This window comes from Manacus candei, unplaced genomic scaffold, assembly GCF_025592945.1.
Source record: "Manacus candei isolate 608988 ecotype Guabito, Panama unplaced genomic scaffold, ASM2559294v1 h1tg000152l, whole genome shotgun sequence".
Lineage (NCBI taxonomy): Eukaryota > Metazoa > Chordata > Aves > Passeriformes > Pipridae > Manacus > Manacus candei.
The window spans coordinates 836,345-856,756 of NW_026138200.1; the positions used below are offsets into that span (position 1 = coordinate 836,345).

The 20,412-nt window shown below is 36.4% G+C and overlaps 1 protein-coding gene across 2 annotated transcripts in view; it reads left to right on the top strand.

Annotated features, from left to right (window-relative positions):
• WDR70 (WD repeat domain 70) overlaps positions 1-20,412 on the top strand; it is a 133,111-nt gene that overhangs the window by 27,881 nt on the left and 84,818 nt on the right. For both annotated transcript variants that reach the window (XM_051772298.1, XM_051772297.1), the window contains exons 6-9: positions 7,384-7,443; positions 12,950-13,083; positions 18,167-18,320; positions 20,031-20,107. In XM_051772298.1, the coding sequence (XP_051628258.1) occupies positions 7,384-7,443; positions 12,950-13,083; positions 18,167-18,320; positions 20,031-20,107 (425 nt within the window). The remainder of the gene's footprint in view (positions 1-7,383; positions 7,444-12,949; positions 13,084-18,166; positions 18,321-20,030; positions 20,108-20,412) is intronic.

Genomic DNA, 20,412 nt, shown 5'->3' on the forward strand with positions numbered 1-20,412 from the left:
TCAGGGCACAGTCTCTGAATTACTCTTTGACCCATCATCATTTGACCCATCATCTAATAAAATATGTCGTATCTGACTTAAAATAACATTAGAAATTTATTATTTTTAGGCAGTCATGTGCAGGAATAAAGATTTAATCTAAGGTCTTTTCCCTTGCTGGTTGAACCTGACAAAACACTCTGTTTCAGATCATAAGAAAAAATTTCACGAGTCTGTTAATTAGATGATGTTGGGAGAAGCTAGCCACAGTGACATTTCCATATTGAATAATCAAATTTACTTTCTGTAGACATTCAAAAGGAAGCTCATCTACTAGCAACACTTCCTTAGTTCTTGAATGCACACTGGAGCAATACCTTTTAGTTGAGTAAAGGAAAGAATAACATCTCCTTAATCTTACCGTACCTAAAACCAGAGACATAAGTTCTGTGCTGGTTTAACTGTTACCCAAATTAGAGTATAACTGGAAGCAATAGCATTTTGTAGGGCCCTTCCAGAATTTCTATTAATTTTGAAGGTTTTTGCCTTTGTCATGTAGTTATGATTTATCTATGTTTTTCCATGAGCAACTGATATTGTGGGTGTTTCATGGAAATATCAGCCAAGATAATTCATACCAGTGTTTGCATGTTTTCCAGAATATTTTCCTTTATCTTTTTCAGACCAGAAATTTAGATAATACAGATGCGTAGGCCCTGATTCATTCAAGATAATCAAGACACTAATGTTAGGAATTTAGTTGCCTTGCACTTCCTGAATAATTCATGAAGAGGAGACATCTCCAAATGATTCCTTTTTTTGGTACTCTGATCCTTCTTGAGTTATCTGCTTGTTTTTGAAGGCTGTATTGGAAGTCTGAAGTAAGTGTTTTCCATATTTAGATATGTCACATTCAGAAACTCAGATTATATGAATCTGGGCCAAGCTGAGTTTAATAGCATGCAAGTTTGAATGAGAATACATCTGTCTAATCTAACACCTAAAAGAGAGGAAATTAAAAGTTGTTGAAATGTCCTTTCAAATCTGTACACTTCCTTCTGCATGGAAGTTTGTGGATAATGCACTCCTGTAAACTCAAAAATGTTTATGTTTTTTTACTTCTGTAGAACAGCATCTTACACATTTGTCGCATCATGTTTTTTCATACTCCATCTTTTGAGTGTACACTTGTGCAATCTTAGTGTATATCTTACACATTTATTTTCAGTTTAATTTGCGGAGGAAAATAATGAAATATTTTGACTTGGAAAACCTGCCTGTTTTACAGGTAATATGTTTTTAATCAGTGCATGATTGTGGAACCAAACATGCCATCAGTGTGTATTTGTTTGAAAAACAAGTTTAAAAAAGAACAGAAAAAATAAATTAGAACTCTTATTGCTGCCTTCATCTTTCTCTGCTGTCATGGAAAATTCAGCTGGGTGCCTAACAGCTTAAAACATTTATCTAGTTTGAAAAGAGGAATGAGGCATGTTTTCTTCCAGATCTGTGAAATACTCCCCTCAACACCCTTTTATCTTTCTTCAAATAGTGTTTCAGACTCAACGTTGAAGAATGGAACGGGATTCTGTTCTCTCTGTTCATCATCACTAAAATACTCTCTTAATTTTCTTCACTTTTACATCAGAATTGGACATTGGGTAGAAAGGAAAAAACTGCATGTTTGCGGGTCTGAGCTTAGTTCCAATACAAGGAGGTTGTGCAAATGTTCCACTGTGAAATTTTGTAGACTATATAGATTTGTAAAACTTCTTTCCACTGAAGTGTTTTAGGTGATGTTTGAGAGAGAGTACTTGGACCCATAAACCAAATACATTTTGATATAGGTATTAGCAAGCAACTACAAGCATGAGTTTGAAACCTTCTGGTATTTTTATTAATATATTGTTGTAACTAGATAGTGCAGTAGTTGGACTGGATTTATGTGGTGGTCAAAATAAATAGTGGTTTACCTCCAGAATTCAGGGGTTTTCTGTGGTATTTTATCTGTCTAAACTTTACGGGCTGCCCAGGAAGGTCCTGGAGTCTCCCTCTCTGGAGACATTCCACACTCACCTGGATGCATTCCTGTGTCACCTGCTCTAGGTGACTCTACCTTGGCAGGGGGTTGGACTAGAGACTCCTCAGAGATCCCTTCCAGCCCTTACTATCTGTGATTCTGTGAAGAGCTTGTGGTATTGTACCTGTCTGCTTTGGCAAGTACTGTGTTAGAAATCCCATCCTTTCTGTTGTGATTGGTTATGAGTTTTCTGCCCATGTTTTTATCCTTAAAATCTCTTAAGAATGTTTTCTTTCAGTACTTTACATAATTTACAGCATGAACATTTTTATTAGGAGATCTTACATTTCTCTTTTTAACGCCTCCTGTTACACTTGATTACTCCTTTTTAATTGTGCTTATTATTTTGAACTCTTTGCTGGAGAAAATGAAAAAGATAAAAATCTGGTAGTATCAGATCACAAGGTAGATTGCAGCACTGTTAGTCTGTGTGCTGGTGTCAAAAAGGAAAGCCTTTTGATGAATCTCAGACTTTCCTGTTCTTCCCAGCTTGCCCGACAGCAGGGTGGCATTTGCTTTTCCCTGCAATACAGTCATTTTGGATGGGAAGAAAGTAGGCTTTAAAAAAAAACTTGAAAGAAAACATGAACGTGAGGTATTTAAACAAAAGGCATGAAAATAGGAAGTTCTTTTTTCAAATTGCCAGGAGGCCTGGGATTTGGGTGATTAAAACTACAGGAAGTCCTTTTTTGAAGAGTTGGAAATGCTGCAGTTTTTTAAATAGATGGTGGTAATTCCATCACCATTTGTTGCTAGGATCTGTTGTATCCCTTCCACTTCCACCAGCTATTCCTGCTGCCAATTTAGGACCACAGACCTTTCCATCTGTCTTCAAGTAAGGCAGCAATTATCAGTGTCAGACTGCCTCTGTGAAATTTGTTGTTTAACCAGAAATGGAGAAGTCTCTGTAAAGTGTAGCTCTTGCCTCCTCCTCATTGCTCCTGCCCATGAACAGACAGCATCTTCCCCATGGAATATACCAAAACAAACACCCAAAATAGTAGGCTGTGAGTGTTTACAACCTGCAGCAGAAGGTTTTTTTTAGTATAGTAGAATCATAGAATCATTGACTGGTTTGGGTTGGAAGGGACCTTAATGGTCATCTAGTTCAACCCTGCTGCCATGGGCAGGGACACATTCCACTGGACCAGGTTACTCAAAGCCCCATCCAACCTGGCCTTGAACACTTCCAGGGATGGGTCATCCACAACTTCTCTGAGCAACCTGTTCCAGTGCCTCCTCAATCTCATAGTAAAGAATTTCTTCCTAATATCTAACCTAAACCTACCCCCTTTCAGTTCACATGTCCTTCACATGTCCTTGTGAAAAGTCCCTCCAACTTTTTTGTACTGGAAGGTGCTATAATGCTTCCATGTAGCCTTCTCTTCTCTCTGCTGAACAACCCCAATGCTCACAACCTTTCTTCACAGGAGAGGTGGAAGTGCTCACCTTTTATTTTAAGCAGTTGTAGTTTTGCATTTTTTTCTCCATGTTGTACCATAGCTTTACTGTTACAAATGAGAAGTCTTTTCAAGTTTCCAGGAAGCCAGTGTTTTGAGAGAGAACTGAGAACAAAGATATGGAAAGTCGTATTTTCTTCCAGGGCCTTCAAATCCTCAGAGAAGGCAGGATCCTTTATATGGAATCTTAAGACAATTGCAAACACAAAGAAAAAAAAGCGTTTTCTCTGTAAATTGTAGTCTTATGAGTACCTAGAAGACTTCCTATTTAAGGGCCCACTGTGTGGAAGATTACCTATAGCTTGCAAGTTTCTCTATACAGTATAATTTCCATGTGGTGATATACAGACCTCTGCAAACAGAGCAGTAGAGCCTTTTTTAGGCTTAAATGCATCATTCTGCCTTTCTCTGGTTGGGCCATGAAAAGGTGAATCATTTTGGTTTATTTGATTTTTTTGGTTTTGTCTTTGAGTTTTCTCAAGAGATATTGGAGACACTGACCTAGTTTCAGCCCCTGGTCTAGTGGCATATTTTCTGACTATTGCCTGAGGATAAGGAAGCTCCCAAAGGAACAAGTGAAAAAAAAAATCCACAATATTTACTGACAATGGTGCAGTAAATAGAAGTGTGTTGTCAGGCATAGGAGTTTGAACAGTCAACTATGTCTGGGATTCCCTGAATAAAATGCATCTGCATGCTGCAGATGTGATGCTGAGTTGCAGTGTCCCTTTGTGGAAATTGTTCTAAAGGTGAGACTTTTCATTTTTAAGAAAAACTTTGAGCTCCTAGAATACATTATTTCACAGATTTAATATGTATTAATCTTATGTAAACCAGGGAATTGAGAATTTTTGTAAAAATATTAGGAGATTTGCCAACACCGTGACAGTTTCCTTTGTTTCTGCTGAAAGAGAAATTTAAAATATTAAAACATTGTCTTTTCCTGATATGGTTTAAAATGAAAACAACAACAACAAAAAAGCCCCCACAAAAATCCTGTAAAGATTTTATTTCCTCTGGTTTTAATTACAGTACAAATTTTGCAGAACAAGGGTAGTGAAATAATAGAATCAGTTTGTGTAAACTTAACATCTGAGGTCCAAGCAACAAGTCCTGGAAGGGCAGGTACACTTTGGACAAACTCTAGCTATTAATTTTCTTCAGACTTACAGGAATATTCTGGTATACATACTACCTGGATGTTCAAATCAGCATGAATATATTAACTATATTTTCTTTTTTGTGTATGAAAAAAAAAAAGGATTTTAGGCATTCTTTATCCTTGGGAATATAATAACTGGAGAAGTGATAGTTGCATCTGATTATCCTGTGTGCATTGTGTTGTAGCAGGTTAGAGATCCTTATATCATTCTGAGTTATTTAAGGAAGTTCGTAGTTAACTAAAATAGAATAAACCACCTTGGTTTTTTTGTAAATGTTTGGCTAATTTGAAGATGTTATGCCAAGATATGTTCCTGGATGTTATCTTAATTTTTTGTTTTGAATAGTCTAAACAGTTACTTTAACTGTCAGCATCCCTTGGACACTGCAGAGCTTACATCACTAGCAGTCACCAAATGTCTGACTTTCAGGCTCAGGCTGTTTGATTTATCAGGTGGCAGAATGTATTCCTATCTGTTCTTCTCCTGTAAAGATAAGTAGCCAGAATAGTGTTCAACATAAGTGTGCTGTAAAGCAAAAATGGTTTTACGTGAGTGGTTCAGTCTTCTCATGCAAAAGGGGGTTTAATTACTGTCACCTGAAGGAGCTAGCAATTAAAGTAAGTTTGTTCTAGCTCATTTTGTTTATTAATAAATTAATTTTTTTCTTTGAATTCTTGAAAGAACTCTTGAAGTGGCTAAGATACCCTCTGAAAATTAAATTCAGTGCTGACACAATACAGACATACAATACCTACCTTTGTGGTAAGCTATATGAAATGAAAAACTTTATAATATTCCCGTGCAGAAAAAACAACTTTGCACTGATTAAGAATGATCAAAATGCTGTTTCTCCTTCCAGCAACAGACGGTTTCTGTGAAAGCCTTTGATTCACAGAAGTAGTACCTCTTTTGTTGTGGGTGAGGGTAGAATGAATCTTGGAAGCTGTTTGTTTCCTTTTCACACTTCTGCTTTTGTGGAATGTGCTTAGATGACAAGTATAGGTGGGCAGTGGCTCTTGAGCAGTTTTTTTCATCCCAAGACTAGCAATAGCAGTTAATAGTTCAGGGAATGATGAAGCATTGAAAACCTTTGTCCATGTGCTTTATAGGGTCACTTGAACAATAAACTCAGTTTTCATTCTCACAGCTTCACTTGGGAATTTTGAGTTACAGTGGCTAATGGAAGTGTCACTTAATGTCACATGGGTTATACCTTTCAGGATGTCATGTGTAGCTGTTTGTAAACCTTTACTGTTACCTTGAGGTGGGCTGACCTTGGCTGGATGCCAGGTGCCCACTATGCTGCTTTATCCCTTACCTTCTCAGCAGGAGTGGGCTGGGAAAAGAGAGTAAGATGGAAAAAATCTCATGGATCAAGATAAAGGCAGTTTAATGAAGTAAAAGCAAAGGCTGCATGTGGAAACACAGGAAAACAAAAACTTTATTTTCTGCTTCCCGTCAGCAGGCGACTGCCCCTTCCCAGCGGGCTTTCAGTGTGCAAAGTGATTGCTCTGGAAGACAAACGTAATAATGAGTGCGTGCACACACCCGACCACACCCCTGAGCTTTCACTGCTGAGCAGACACTCTGGTGTGGAATGTCTCTTTGGTTAGCTTGGCTCAGCTGCCCTGGCTGTGTCCCCTCTCCAGATCTTGCCCACCCCCAGTGTACTGGCCCTTGAGTGGGGATGTTGCAGGCACGGCCTTGATGCTGTGAGAGCCTGCCCAGCAGTGCCCAACACACTGGTGTGTTACCAGCACCTTTCTGGCTCCCAACACACAGCACAGCACTGTGAGGGGCTGCTGTGCAGAAAGTTAACTCCCTCCAGACAGATACAGTACGTACCTTTTAGGTGCATGTATGATTTCCATGCCAATATCCTAGGTACCCTTCAAACACCTGTGACTATTGGGGTTGTGTGCACATGTGAAAACAGAGGGTGTGACTCATATCTCTATATGTATGTGTGAAAAGAGAAAGAAATTATACAGTGGTTTTGGGAATCAGAGCTGTTAGTGGGAAGAAGTAAAGTTTAGAAGAAGGGTAGGTGTGGCTAAACCAAAGAGAGCGAAACTTTCAGTTTTATCAGAGAAATAAAACTGATAGAACTGATAAGGAAGATAAAACAAGCATAAAGGAAATCAACCTGATGCCATAGAGAGTCTTCCTGTGAAGCATTAAAATAGCAAGGAGATTTGCAGAGATAGGTAAGGGAAGAGATATAATCTATAATATAAAGTGTGCTTTAAAATTATTTGAAAATCAGACCTTAGCAACAGAAAATTATAACAAAGATATCAAGAGGATAGATTGTGTCTGTTTTAGGAAACTTGAGTGGTACCAGATAAATAAGCATTTTGAGAGTAATGTTTCACATGACCTCTGTAGAAACTTGCTCAAAAGTAGTTGACTACTTTCAGGGCATTTCTTTTTGTGTGAATTAATGTTTTCTAAAGAGGGAAAAAAATAATCCTGCTTTTGTCTTACAATGGTGTAATTTTTTAAAATATTATTCCTCGTATTTTTAGGGGTATATCCATGAAAATAAAAATATGAAATCAGTGTCTTGTTTATGACTTTTTCCTCCTCGTGTTATGGCTGATGTGAGGGAAAGCTTTCTTACTTTTGCATGTTTATTACATTAGTGGGTTTTTTTGGTGATAGCACTATTTTCACAGAGGTGAATTTTCTTCTTTTCCAGAACCCTGTCAAGAAAATTCCAGATTCACATGAAATTACACTCCAACATGGAACAAAGACAGTAAGTGATAACACATTTTCAACACTCCATGCTTTTCTAGAACTATCAGTCTATGAAATAAGTTAACAAATACTAATTATCAGATGAAGTTCAAAAAACAAATTTTTTCCTTCATTTGTTATTTTAATCTATGTCTTTTCTTAGTGCAGTTGAAGAGTGTGTTTTAGGACCGCCTCTTCAGTTTCTTATAATAACCCAAATATAGCTCCATTTGACTCAACTGTAGTCTCATATTCATCATTATGCTTTCTGTAATTGTTAGAGTTTCTCTTCTAGGCTAGACCTTCCTAATGTTGACCTGGGTCTAATCTGGACCTTCCTTTGGTCATGGATTTAAAAGAGAATGTTATTGTCAAAGTTTCTAAGACTTTGCAGTTGAGTACTTCATTCTTCTTGAATCTTTCAGTGCCTTTTATACACCATTCTCAGTTTCTTGAAACCTTGTTTTTCCTTGTCTTTGACTGCATCTTTTCTCCAATATTATCTGCACTATTTCTCCAATACTACGGCCAATATTTCTCCTTCGTTGTCTTTTAAAGAACCACTATAGGTTCCAACTAGGAACTATAATTTCTTTGCTCTATATGTTTTATCTCTGAGTAATCTCATCTTCTAACACAAATTCAACTACTTTTATGTGCTGATTGATAGAACACCTATTTTTATAGAATGGAACTTTTTCATTGGCCATGAAAAAATTCCAATCTGTTCCTCAGTCCTTTCACTGTATTCTTCATTCGTTATTAAAAAAGATACTGCTGCTACTCTCTTCGGTTTGGTCCATGATGAAAGCTTTAATGAGAAAATAATACTAGAATCTCTTTTATTGTTATTACATTCATGTGAAAGCATTGTCAGCTAGTTAGTAGAAATCTTACTCATGTTGTTCATGAGAATTTTTTTTTAGGGAGGAGAAGAAAGAGAAAGGAAAGGAAAACAAATGCTTTTTTGTGATGTTTTAAACAGTCTTAAGAAATGTATATGTGTATGTTTCCTTTATTCGATTTTATATAATTAATATGATCACAGACTCACTAGTTTTCCATTCAAAAATATTAATAAATGTTTAAAATAATAAAATTATTGAAGTAACATAAATAAAAATAAAACAAACATTTATTAGTTTATATTTTGGATTTTTAACAATTGATTTCTTAATATTTATCAGACATTTAAAAGGAATTTTCTAGGAGTTTAAATTTAATAGGAAAGATGATTTTTTTTAATAAGCTTTCAGAATTATAATTTTTTTAGAAGAGTCTATTCAGTAATCTGGCATCAAACTTTGTGGTCTGTCTTGAAGTGTGGAGAGGTGATAAGACCCATTTGCTTTATCATAGAGCTAGGTATACAGAAGTAGAGGGAAAAGAGGAAAGAAGTAACAAGTGTGTTATAAATTAAAATAGAAAAGTGTTCACTTTTGAGACCTGTAAAAGATGTGTTGTATTGCACTAAACAGAGTGGATTTTTCTACATACAGTGCATGCAACTTCATTGCATACTAATTTCTATGAATACTATGGTCTGCAGAGTAGTGTACTAGTGCAAACCAGTTTCCCATTTTACACGTGACAGTAACTGCTTCTGCAGTATGTTTCTTGAATACATTTCCTAACAAACTTCATTAGGTAAAATGTTTTGAATTATATTTTGCTATATTAAAACACTAAATCTTTTCATAGCTTCTTAAAGAATAAGCTCATGTTCTTTCTAACTGAAAAGCTTTGTAAAGTGGAAGTTTCTTTTTTGGAAGATTTCTGAGGTATTTTGACTGCAGGAGAATGGAGCTGTCATCACCTACAACAGAGATGAATTGCCATGTGGGGGTATATGTAGAACAGTTGGATTAGACTGGATGCAGTAGATGAAACATATCCTTGAAAAAAAGCACTCTTCTGTGGAAGGGCTATCTTTTTGGGGTTTTTTGTTTGTTTTAGAATAGTGAAACTAATTACTTGTGAGCCTAGACACTCATAAGGATGGGAGCAACTTTGTATCTTGATTTCAGTGTTTCACCTTAATGTTTTTAAATACAGTTGTCTCATTATGTTCATACAGTGTACTGTATTTCAGCTAAACTTATGTATACCATCTGTACCTCTTCAATCTAGTGAATGTGGATTTGATGATGACTCTATTCCTGTGCAGCTGAGAAGTCTCAGAAAAGATTTCCCAAGCTGGAGAGCCTTTCCAGAAACCTGATTAATTTCCCGGTTGTCTTGCTTGTACAGAATAATAGGAGTTACTATTCCCAGTGAAACTTAAGAGATATATGTATATTTTTTTTCTCCTGGCACATTTTATATATAGGTGGGTATGAGAAAGAATATATAATCAGAAGTATTCTGAGCATGTTGCTTTCTGTAACATCTCATATCACAGCTGCTCCCTCATGTAGTAGTTATTGTAGAATGGAACACTTGAGTGTTGTGATTAATCTGGAGATGCCCAGTTTTCCTGCATGTCAGAAATCATGAATGAAATGACTAGGGTTCAAAGTTTCCATTGAAGTTGTAAGAAGGGCGAATATTTTTTTTCAGAAACACATAAGAGGTTACATCCATTTCATTTGAAAATCAATTATGTGATGGTGACACAGTCACTATGTGGAGTTTAATGTGTTCTTAGGGATAGCACAAAGCATCACATTTGAACATTTCATTTACGTAAATAAAAAGAAAAATGTTGAACCTATTCACTCTTGTATGTATTTCTGGGGACACTGCATTAGGGCATTTGATCATCTTTTGCATTCTTTAGAATAATGAAGTTTTAGACTTTATGTAAAAGATAAGATTTCTGCAAGTGAACGCCTCTAAATTAGAATGCAGGACATTTAGGTTAAGGAGGAGTCAAATGTCTCGTGCATGGGAGCATCATTTCTGCCACGTCTTGGTTTCCTTGAAAGTATTATTTTCAAACTGTTGGCTGTACGAGAGCATTGTATGTTTGAAATACTGTGAGGTACCTGTGTTACAGAATCACAGAATATTCTGAGTTGGAAGGGACCCACAAAGATCGAGTCCAACTCCTGACCCTGCACAGGACTATCCAAGACTCTCCAAGAATCACACCATGTGCCTGAGAGTATCGCCCAAACATTTCTTGGACTCTGTCAGGCTTGGCGCTGTGACCACTGAGAAGCCTGTTCCAGTGCCCAACCACCCTCTGGGTGAAGAACGTTTTACTAATATCCAACGTAAATCTCCCCTGACGCAACTTCAGGCCATTCCCTCAGGTCCTGTCACTGGTCACCACAGAGAAGAGATCGGTGTCTGCCCCTTCACTTTCCCTCATGAGGAAGCTGAGGAGTCTCCCCTGAGCCTCCTCTACCCGGGCTGAACAGGTGACCTCAGCCCCTCCTCATACAACTTTCTCTCCAGACCCTTCACCATCCTTCTTGCCCTCTTTGGACACTCCCTAATAGCATAGTGTATTTGTTATGTTGTGGTACCCCAAACTGCACAGAGAACTCGAGGTGAGGCTGCTCCAGTGCAGAGATGAGTGGGACAATCCCCTCCCTTGACCAGCTGGTGATGATGGGCCCGATGCCTCCCAGGACATGGTTGACCCTTCTGGCTGCCAAGGCACTGCTGACTCACATTCAACTTGCCATTGACCACGACCCCACTCTCAGGTCTCTTTCCACAGTGCTGCTCTCCAGCCTCTCATTCCCCAGTCTATACTCACAACCAGGGTTGCCCTGTCGCAGCAGAATCCAGCACTTGCTTTTATTAAAGGTCATACAGTTGGTGACTGCCCATTGCCATTTGTTGAGGTGTCTCTGCAATTCCTTTTTGCCCTGGAGAGAGTCAGCAGCTCCTCCCAATTTTGTATCATCTACAAACATACTTAGTATTCGAGTCCTGAATACAAGTCATTAATGAAGATACTGAGGAGAACTGGGCCAAAGATGGAACCCTGCGAAACCCTTCTAGTGACAGGTCACCAGTCTGGTGTTACTCCATTCACTATTACCCTCTGTGCTTGACCTGTGAGGCAATTGCTCACCCACCACATGATGTGTTTATCCAGTTGTGGGCTGGACAGTTTGTCCAGAAGGATCCTGTGAGAAACAGTATCAAAAGCTTTACTGAAATCCAAAAACATTACATCAACTGGCTTCCCTTGATCAGCTAGGTCGGTTACCTTGTTTTAAAGGGAAATCAGATTTGAAAAGCAGGACCTTCTTCTCATGAGGCTGTGCTGGCTGTGACTGATGACTGTATGATCCTTCAGGTGTTTTTCAATACCTCCCAGAATAATATTTTCCATGATTTTACCCTGTATTTCTGGGGTCCTTCTTGAAAATCAGGACAATGTTCACCAGCTTCCAGTCAGCTGGAACCTCTCCGAATTCCCAAGACTGTTCAAAAATCATTGTGAGGGGTTTTGTGATGACATCAGGACAGCTCTGTAAGGATTCTGGAGAGAATCCCATCAGACCCCATAGATTTTTAGGATTGCAGCTGAAGCAGCAGATCCTGCACAATTTCAAGGTCAGCTGGGAGTTGATCATTCTCGCAGTCATGGTCCTCCAACTTAGGGCACTTCACTGCCTTTTGCCATTAATGTATTTGAAAAAACTCTTTTTATTGTCCCCCACATTTCTGGCAGCTTCAATTCCAATTGAGCTTCTGCTGCACAACTTTTCTCTCTACAGTAACAAGCAGCATCTCTGTATTCTTCCCATGTCACTTGACCTTGCTTCCACTGGGCATACACCTGCCTCTTTTGACTTATATCCAAGAGAAGATTCCTGTTCAGCCAAGCTGGCCTTCTGCCTTGCCTGCTTGACTTCCGACATTTGGGAATTGCTGCTCCTGTGCCCTTAGGAGGTGATGTTTAAAAAGGGACCAGCATGGACCTTGTCAGGGGAAGATGACTAGCAATGAGTCTTTTATAAAATAAGGAATAACTAAGTGAACCCTTTCTACATGAAACTGGAAAAAGAAGACTCAAAACAAGCCCATACTATTTCATTTAAGGAAATCTAAATTTTAGCAAAGCAAATTGTCCATCTTTGAGAATATATTCCATTCTTACATGCTGTTTTTATTGGGACAATTGTTTTCTCTAGGTTACTTTTTCAACTGGGCACGAAAAAGGGAATATCTCATGGTAAATTCCTTGTTTTAAAATGTCTTCTGTGGGAACTGTTCAACAGTTTATGTTAAGTTTTAAAAGTCTCCATAACACAGTGTATATACTAAAACTTGGAAAAAAAACCAGTACAGTAGTAGACTGATATATCTTTGAGACAAGATTTTTCTGGTGGTACTTGAGCGTGTCTGCATTAAATCGTAATGACTGTCGGTACTTTTCATATATATGTGTAAAGAAGATACATACATATAGGTAAGCATCCTTATGTGCAAATTACTGTAATCTTTGTACCTGAGGGTTTTTGTTGGTTTTTTTTTTTGTGACACCTGAAGAATTGTAAAAAAAAAAATCATAGAAAAAATAAAGAACTTGAGTGATTATATTTTCTTTTTCTGTACAGGTTTCTGCTTTGGGGTTGGATCCTTCAGGTGCTCGTTTGATAACTGGTGGATATGACTATGATGTAAAATTTTGGGATTTTGCTGGAATGGATGCCTCTCTCCAAGCTTTTCGGTCACTCCAGCCTTGCGAATGGTAAGCATGAAGACTGTCTTTTACACTTAAGAATGTACCTATGTTAAGCTCCTAGTAGAATGCACAAAAGCCTTGTAAGATAGCTTGCTTATAAGGCTCTTGTACGTACCATTGTATTTTTTGTAGTAAATGGAATGTGAACCTAAGAACTTGTCTGTGTCTTTTCATGCTTTATTCGATGACTTGCATATTTTCCCATTTTAGAAAGCTACAGGTGAATTTGCAGATGAATTTGTTAACAGCACATCAGAAAATTGCCCTCACAAAGAGATAAATTTACTTTCATAGTTGTAACTGAAATTAATAGAATACACTTTCTATAGTAGTCTGCTTATATAAAATTAATTAAAAAGAGAAGAAAGTTAAAGCAATTGACCCCTTTGTGGAGAGCCTCTCTAGTTGCTGCCAGGATTTCTGAGGGGGAGGATGTTTTATCTAATTGTCACAAAGCCCTCTATTTCAGGATGCACTGGTCCTTTGCATTGCATCGATCATTGAATAGCTACCTAATGTGAAATACTGTCTTTTTTTAAAGAAAAAAAGCTATATATTTATTTACATTTACTTCTGTATTTCTGTATATGCACACTAAAAAGAAAATGCAGAAAGAGAGTAATTTCCATATTCTCCGTACTGTTCACTTATAATTTAAGAAGTAAGTGAAAAGAGTTCATTTACTTATTCTAGAGAACTGGAATGCAGAATTCTTTCAACAGTATTGCTCAGTGAAGTTTCAGATAAATACATTCATAAAATAAACCATGTTTTTTTAGCAAGGTACTTTCTAATGTCTAAGTAATCTAACACTTTCTAAAATACTTTGCTATGCTTAAAAAAGGGTTTGAAATTTTTTATATACAGAGTAAGTAGTACTTTGAGTGTCTATTTTTAATCATTATTGTCTTTAAAAGCTACAACTGAATTTTGGTCAGTTTGGACAGATAGAACATGTATAACTGACTATACATATGCCAAGAGTCTAGATAATGAAAGATGAGAAAAAGTTAGCCTGAAGAGGAGCAAAATAGAAAGGAATTCTGCTGTGGTTCTGAAGTGTGCAAGATCAGGAAAAAGTGTGCTTTGATGCATTATGCAATTATAATCTCTTTGACAGGCCTGACTTTTTGTAATAAACCAACAAATGGCACATTTACTTTGAAAACATAATTAAGTAAACATACCACTTTGAAATAAATAAATAAATGAATGAATAAATAAATAAGTAAAATAAAAGTCTCTATATGTGAAGTCACATTCAGACTTTTCTGCCATGAGTTTCTTTTACGTGATTAGTTAGCAGGATATAAATGGTATTTTCTTTCCCTCTGCCATAACTGGGCAGCAAGGAAGAGGTGACAGTCTTTACTTCCGCAGTAGGAGATGATTTTAATGAAGCATTTTCAAATTGAGCAGAAAAGTTCATTCCAATTTAGTTGTACTTGGTAACAATGGTATGACATAAATATAGTATAAAAACCACAAGCACACTGTACATTAGTGTCCCATCCTAAGTATAGCTTGTAAATAAATCAGCAACGTCCTTTTGGCAAAATATAGTAAAGCATGAGCTTAAAATGTTTGTTATCCCTGCTACTGTTCATTTAGTATATCACAAGAATTCACAAGTATTTTTATATGTGTTTGTGAAATTCTTGTAGTTTGAGTATGTGGATGTATAAATACAGTACATAAAACATAGATGTACTGTAGATAGGATGGGAAATAGATAGATGGGAAATAATATTAAAAATAGAATTGACTGGTATGTTGCAAGTCTCATGTACTAATTTTGGGTTTAAAAAAAAAATCTATTTTTTAAATACCACTTCTTTATCTTTTTGTAAACATAAAACTGGAACTATATCTCTGTCTGATGAAAAGATTCAAATTCAGGAAGAAGTTCTTTGATACTGACATTGAGGCATGCTGGTAAACACTATGTGGAATATTATATAACTTGCATCCAGGTATATATATATATTCTTATATTACTTTATTTCACCACAAAGTTTATTGCAAGGAGTATTAGCATTCACAAACTTGAATTTGAAAGAATCCTGAGGAGTTCTGCTATAGAAACTTTATATATTAACAGAAATCCAGATCTGAAGCCATAAATTTCATTTCATTTTAACAATGAAAGAGCCTGAGATCTGTTCTATATTGTCAAGGCTCCATTTTGTAGATAATATTGGGTTGCTCTGTTAATTTCTCTTTGGATTTGGGATGTTAAGTTAAAAAAAAAAGAACCTGACAAAAAACTAATACCTCCAACCACTCTTCCATGTTAAAGGCAAAAACAAGTGTAAGACAAAGCTGTTACATGTGTAGAGAAAGTATTTGTGTGTCCTGATTCTATCCGTGCATGTAACTCTGTTCTGCAGATCCTTACAGAAAGTGCTGTGCACATTTGGCAGCTTTAAAATCAAAATGACGGGGATTAATGCTATTAAAAAGAACTGTTTTTATAAGTTTCCAAAGACTTTTGCTATAACATTAATAGGAATGAAAAATATTTTCTTAGAGAACTGCCTCTGCAGAGCCTCACTCTTGGTCATGCTCCAGTAAACATCTGAAAAATGGTAACTGCTGAGACTTTGCAAATACTCTGCTTATAGATGCAAGTTTTGGACATAATTTTAAAAGTTGTATTGCACAGTCACAAAGATGGTTGCTTTTTTTCCTTTAGGTAAAAGTTATGGAAATCTTGTCTCTCAAACTAATTTTTTCACATGACTGATTTGGTAAATTACTTGTTGTGTTCCATTGTGCTGGGTGCTGTAAAATCAGTTACTTTTCCTTGTTGGAAGAAACCTTAAATCTAAGATGAAGGCAAAGTTTATTCAGACTTGCTGCTACAGAGCTACTAAGAGGCAATGAGACAATATTGTTCAAATTATGAAGAGTGCCATGTTAATGGTATTAATGTCTGTAGTTTTGTTTTCAGTATTTCAGTGTCTGAAAACAGTTTTTTCAGAAGAGTCTAGGGGTCTTTACATATTGTGGATTCTTTCAGAAATCAGATATTACTTCTGAGCTGTTTGGTCATATTTAGCCATCAGATTCCCTTCTTACATGAGACGTGCATCAAGTGAAAATAATCTTTCAGTCTACTTTTTGAATGTTTATTTTTAGTTCTTACTTTTTCTTAGATTTCAACAGTGGTAAGTGCAGAACATGAACCTGTGCTTTGGACAGGTGCTTTGTGCTTTCAGCCAATTTTGTCATTACAGTATGAGAAATATAAGTATTGATAGTACCTGATAAGTACTTAATTCTGCATGCAGTACTCAGGTGGGGCTCATGAATGTTTGTGATTAGGCAAGAGTGCTCAGAAGTAGAACTGAGGAAAATTTTTAATTCCTAAGATAAGTTTGTTCTGCAAAAGCTGAATCTGATGGAATCCTTAATCTAGGTTTATCAGCCATCTGCAGAGAATATTCTAGACTTTAGGTGTTGTTTCTCCTGTGTGGGTTTCTTTTCAGTTTCTTTCAGTGCTTTCTCTGAGCTTAATGTAGCTGGCTATCTTTCCCCTCTTCTGAGAAAGTACTCATTTTTGCTCTTGAGGATCAGAGTGCTTTTTCAGACATTGCCTGTAATCTATTTTGGAAATTCCCAGATTTGAGTGGCTCTTTTCTATTAAAAATCAGAGTTTACAATACTCCATCCAATTTGGCTGTCAGTTGGTATTACATAATAGGGTGCTTGAAGCAATTTTTGGCTTTTGAATTATAATGTAATCAGTTTTGCCAAACATTTTTTGAAAAAGAAACTTAGGCTTAGTTTACATTGCTATGATCAGTGCAGAACTTTTAAAATAAGTGTTACAGTGTTTTAAGTGTTTTGTGGAGTAACTCATGGTTTGAGGAAAGATTTAACAGATGATAGCTACTGCTGAGTCAGTCATGAAATAATTATTGTATAAGATCTGAAATATTAAATTATAAACTTACAATTTGCATAGTTGGTTTTGTTGATCATCTGAGTGTTAACTTTACTGGTGGGAAATAGTGTTAAAAAACAGTTTCTTGAAAGTTACTGGGATTTGAATGCATCTGGTAATGTTCTTAACCAAAAGGGAGATATTTCTTTGAGGACACTTTGGATACCATGGGAATCCAAATCTAGATGGCAAATGCATTCCAGTCTTGCACTTGGGATTATTCTAGCTGCAGAGCTGAAGCATTAATATAAAGTAATGTTATGGTGCACGTTCTGTTAATGTGCCAGGATATAAATTCTGGCAGGTGCGAAGTGAATAGACTGCTTTGCATTCTTTTCTATCCTTGTAATGGAGTATAGGGGATCAAAGGGATATCTGCTTCAGATACAGCAAGAGCTGTGAACTTTGTTCATACAGTAGAATGCTGAGAGAAGATGATGAAGCTGGAAGTGGGCTTCTCGTTCATCAGTCAACTTTCCACTTTCAGTTTAATTTTGTCATGTAATTATTATTCTATGAATTCTGTCCCATGTTTTCTCAATCAGTGGAAGATGAACATGAGTACACTGTCACCTAAGACATCGTAGACTAGGCAGATTGTTACCTACTGTCATGTTTCATGTGATGATGGTATATTTATCTCAGAGTTTGATGAAACTGAACCCCTGAACATAGAAAAAGTTTCAAAAATGTTGGGCTATGACTAATTTCCTGGTGTACAATGTCCAATGGAGTGTAATGTATGACTACAACATCCCTTCATAGTAGTTTATAAATGACTGTGATTCCATGTTTTACTTTTGAGAAGATGAAAAAGAATTTTCAGCCCTGAATAGTTAAATCTGACACATGCTATTTTTCGATTGGAGTTATAATAGCTTAAAGTTAAATATATTTGCCAGAAATTATATTCTAGTGTTTGATGAGCTGTGTGGTTGAAAGAAACATGACCCATGTGCACAGACAGAGGAATAAAAAGCTTTAATCCATTAATATAAGATTTTTTGCCCCCACCTTTTTGGTATAGGAGTGTACATGGGTCTATTTCTGCAATATATTTTCTCACTGTTGGCGGTTTTGTTTTAGTGTTTACAGGAATGTTAATTGAAATGTTTTGTTTCTTTTTTTTTTTCTTTTTAGTCACCAAATCAAATCTTTGCAATATAGCAGCACAGGAGATGTCATTCTCGTTGTCTCTGGTAACTCTCAGGCAAAAGTGCTTGACAGAGATGGCTTCCCAGTAATGGAATGCATAAAAGGAGACCAGTACATTGTGGATATGACAAACACAAAGGTAAAGTAAAAAATTAATTGAATGCCAGAAGCCTACCCTGTCTCTGGGATGTGATAGTCTCATATATTGGTACATGCTGGAAGCTGTGGGACCTTCAGCCATGGAGGTTTGTAAGACCCAGCTGGACAAAGCCATAGCTGACCTGATCTGGTGGTGGCTGTAATCTGCCTTTGAGCAGGAGGTTGACACAGATGAACTGTAGAGGTGCCTTCCAACTAATGTTTCTGTGATGCTACCACAAATAATCTATTTAAAAGTGTATCCTGTGAAAATTGTTCACTTCCTCCATAGCCTTGTCTAACCAACATCAAAAAGACACAACAAAGCCAAAAAACAAAGAAAAAAACCAGCTGTTGATCTGATTCAGACTCTTACTTTCTTGTACCCTCCACTCTCTTTTGCTGAGTCTAGACCTCTTTCAAGGCAGGGGTTGGAGGTGGTTGTTTTGTTACTTGCATGCCCTGAGTGTAAGACTAATAAGCAACAATGTGTGTAGTTTCAGTGCTAATTAAAAATGCAAATGGAGAAGGGTTCATTCATAGTTTTGAAGTACTTTAACCACAGTTGATTGTGTTTTGACCACTTTGCTCTTGTATTTCCACAAACTGTGATACCAGGGTTCCATTTCAGGTCAGTTTCTTAAATAGCGTAAGTGTAAAAAGGAATGATAAAATCTACTGCTCGAACTCATGATGAAGTTGATTTATTTATTGCTTGTAAAGTATATTGCCAAATAACTAGGCTAAATGGTGTTTTGCCTAAAGCTGTTCTTGTCAGATGACTATTTCTTTTGGCTAGTGATACATATATAAAACCATCAAATAATAACATCTGCTTTAGTTCTTGTTTGCTTAAAAACAATTCACATTTTCTTTCTCTTCTAAATGTCTAGAATTCCAGTGTGTTGTGGTCCAACAGTCAAAATGCTAAAATATTTGTTATAATGCCTCATTAACTTTTCAGTATTTCTCTCCACATTCGTGCTTAAAACAAACTGAAGTAATTCCAGCACTGTAGGAGTAGTTTCCAAATTTCTCTTTGAACATAGTCAATGAGCATGTGCCTGTACTTCAAAGAAGTAAAGCCAACTGGACAATATATATTTCAGTACTGTAGTTATATTCATAGTCACCATAATGGCAATTGCTTACTTTGCATAAAATCCTTACCTTCCATTTTTTCAGTCCTAAAGAAACAGAACTGACTAGTCAATTTGCAGCTTTAATATTTTATGAAAAGTTCACCTGAGGTTAAATCTATCTTGACTCTTGAATTCTGTTTCCTAAATTTTCCCCCAAAAGATCTTTGGCTATTATAGATTTACATGGAGTATGTATGTGGTGTCACCCTGGTAGTTATTGTTATTCCTGTTATTTTTCTGTAGCTTGAAAAAATTTGTGTGACACTATATTGATACCTGTTTTTTCATCCTTTCTCTGCATTGTAGTTCTCTCAAGGAAAAAAGAAGTATGATTCTATACCATTTTCAGAAAGAAAAAATACAAGTAGAAGAATGTCAGGGTTTTTCTAATTCAGAAATGAAAACAAGCATGGATCAGCTGGATAGAGTACATAAAATCTGTTAAATCATTGTGATGTCAATGAGAAGGTCCCTCAGCTTTCATGTGATTCCCTTTGAAGGATTTGGAATAAAATTTATAAAACCTTGTAAGACAGCTTACAAAACCCTCTTTATGTTTATTTCTGTAGGGTCACACAGCAATGCTCAATTCAGGCTGTTGGCATCCAAAAATAAAGGAAGAATTTCTGACGTGTTCTAATGATGGGTGAGTGTTGAGGTCTGTCTTTGTCAATGCTTTTTGAGAGTCTTGTTTAGCTTTTGTACTTTTTTACTGTGCTCTAATTTGCTTTAAATATCATTCTTTTTAATCTTGAGCAAGTGCTCAGAACAATGTTAGGTGAGATCTGGAAGCAAATATATTTCTTTTGCCTCCAAATAATAAGTGTGTTTTATCTGTATTATTTTAGTTCTGTAATTTAAAATTACCTTTAATGATATTTCATGGAAGTTGTTAGTTAATTGTTTTTAGAAAAATTTGTGGAGATACCCGGTATTTCTTTGGAATAGAAT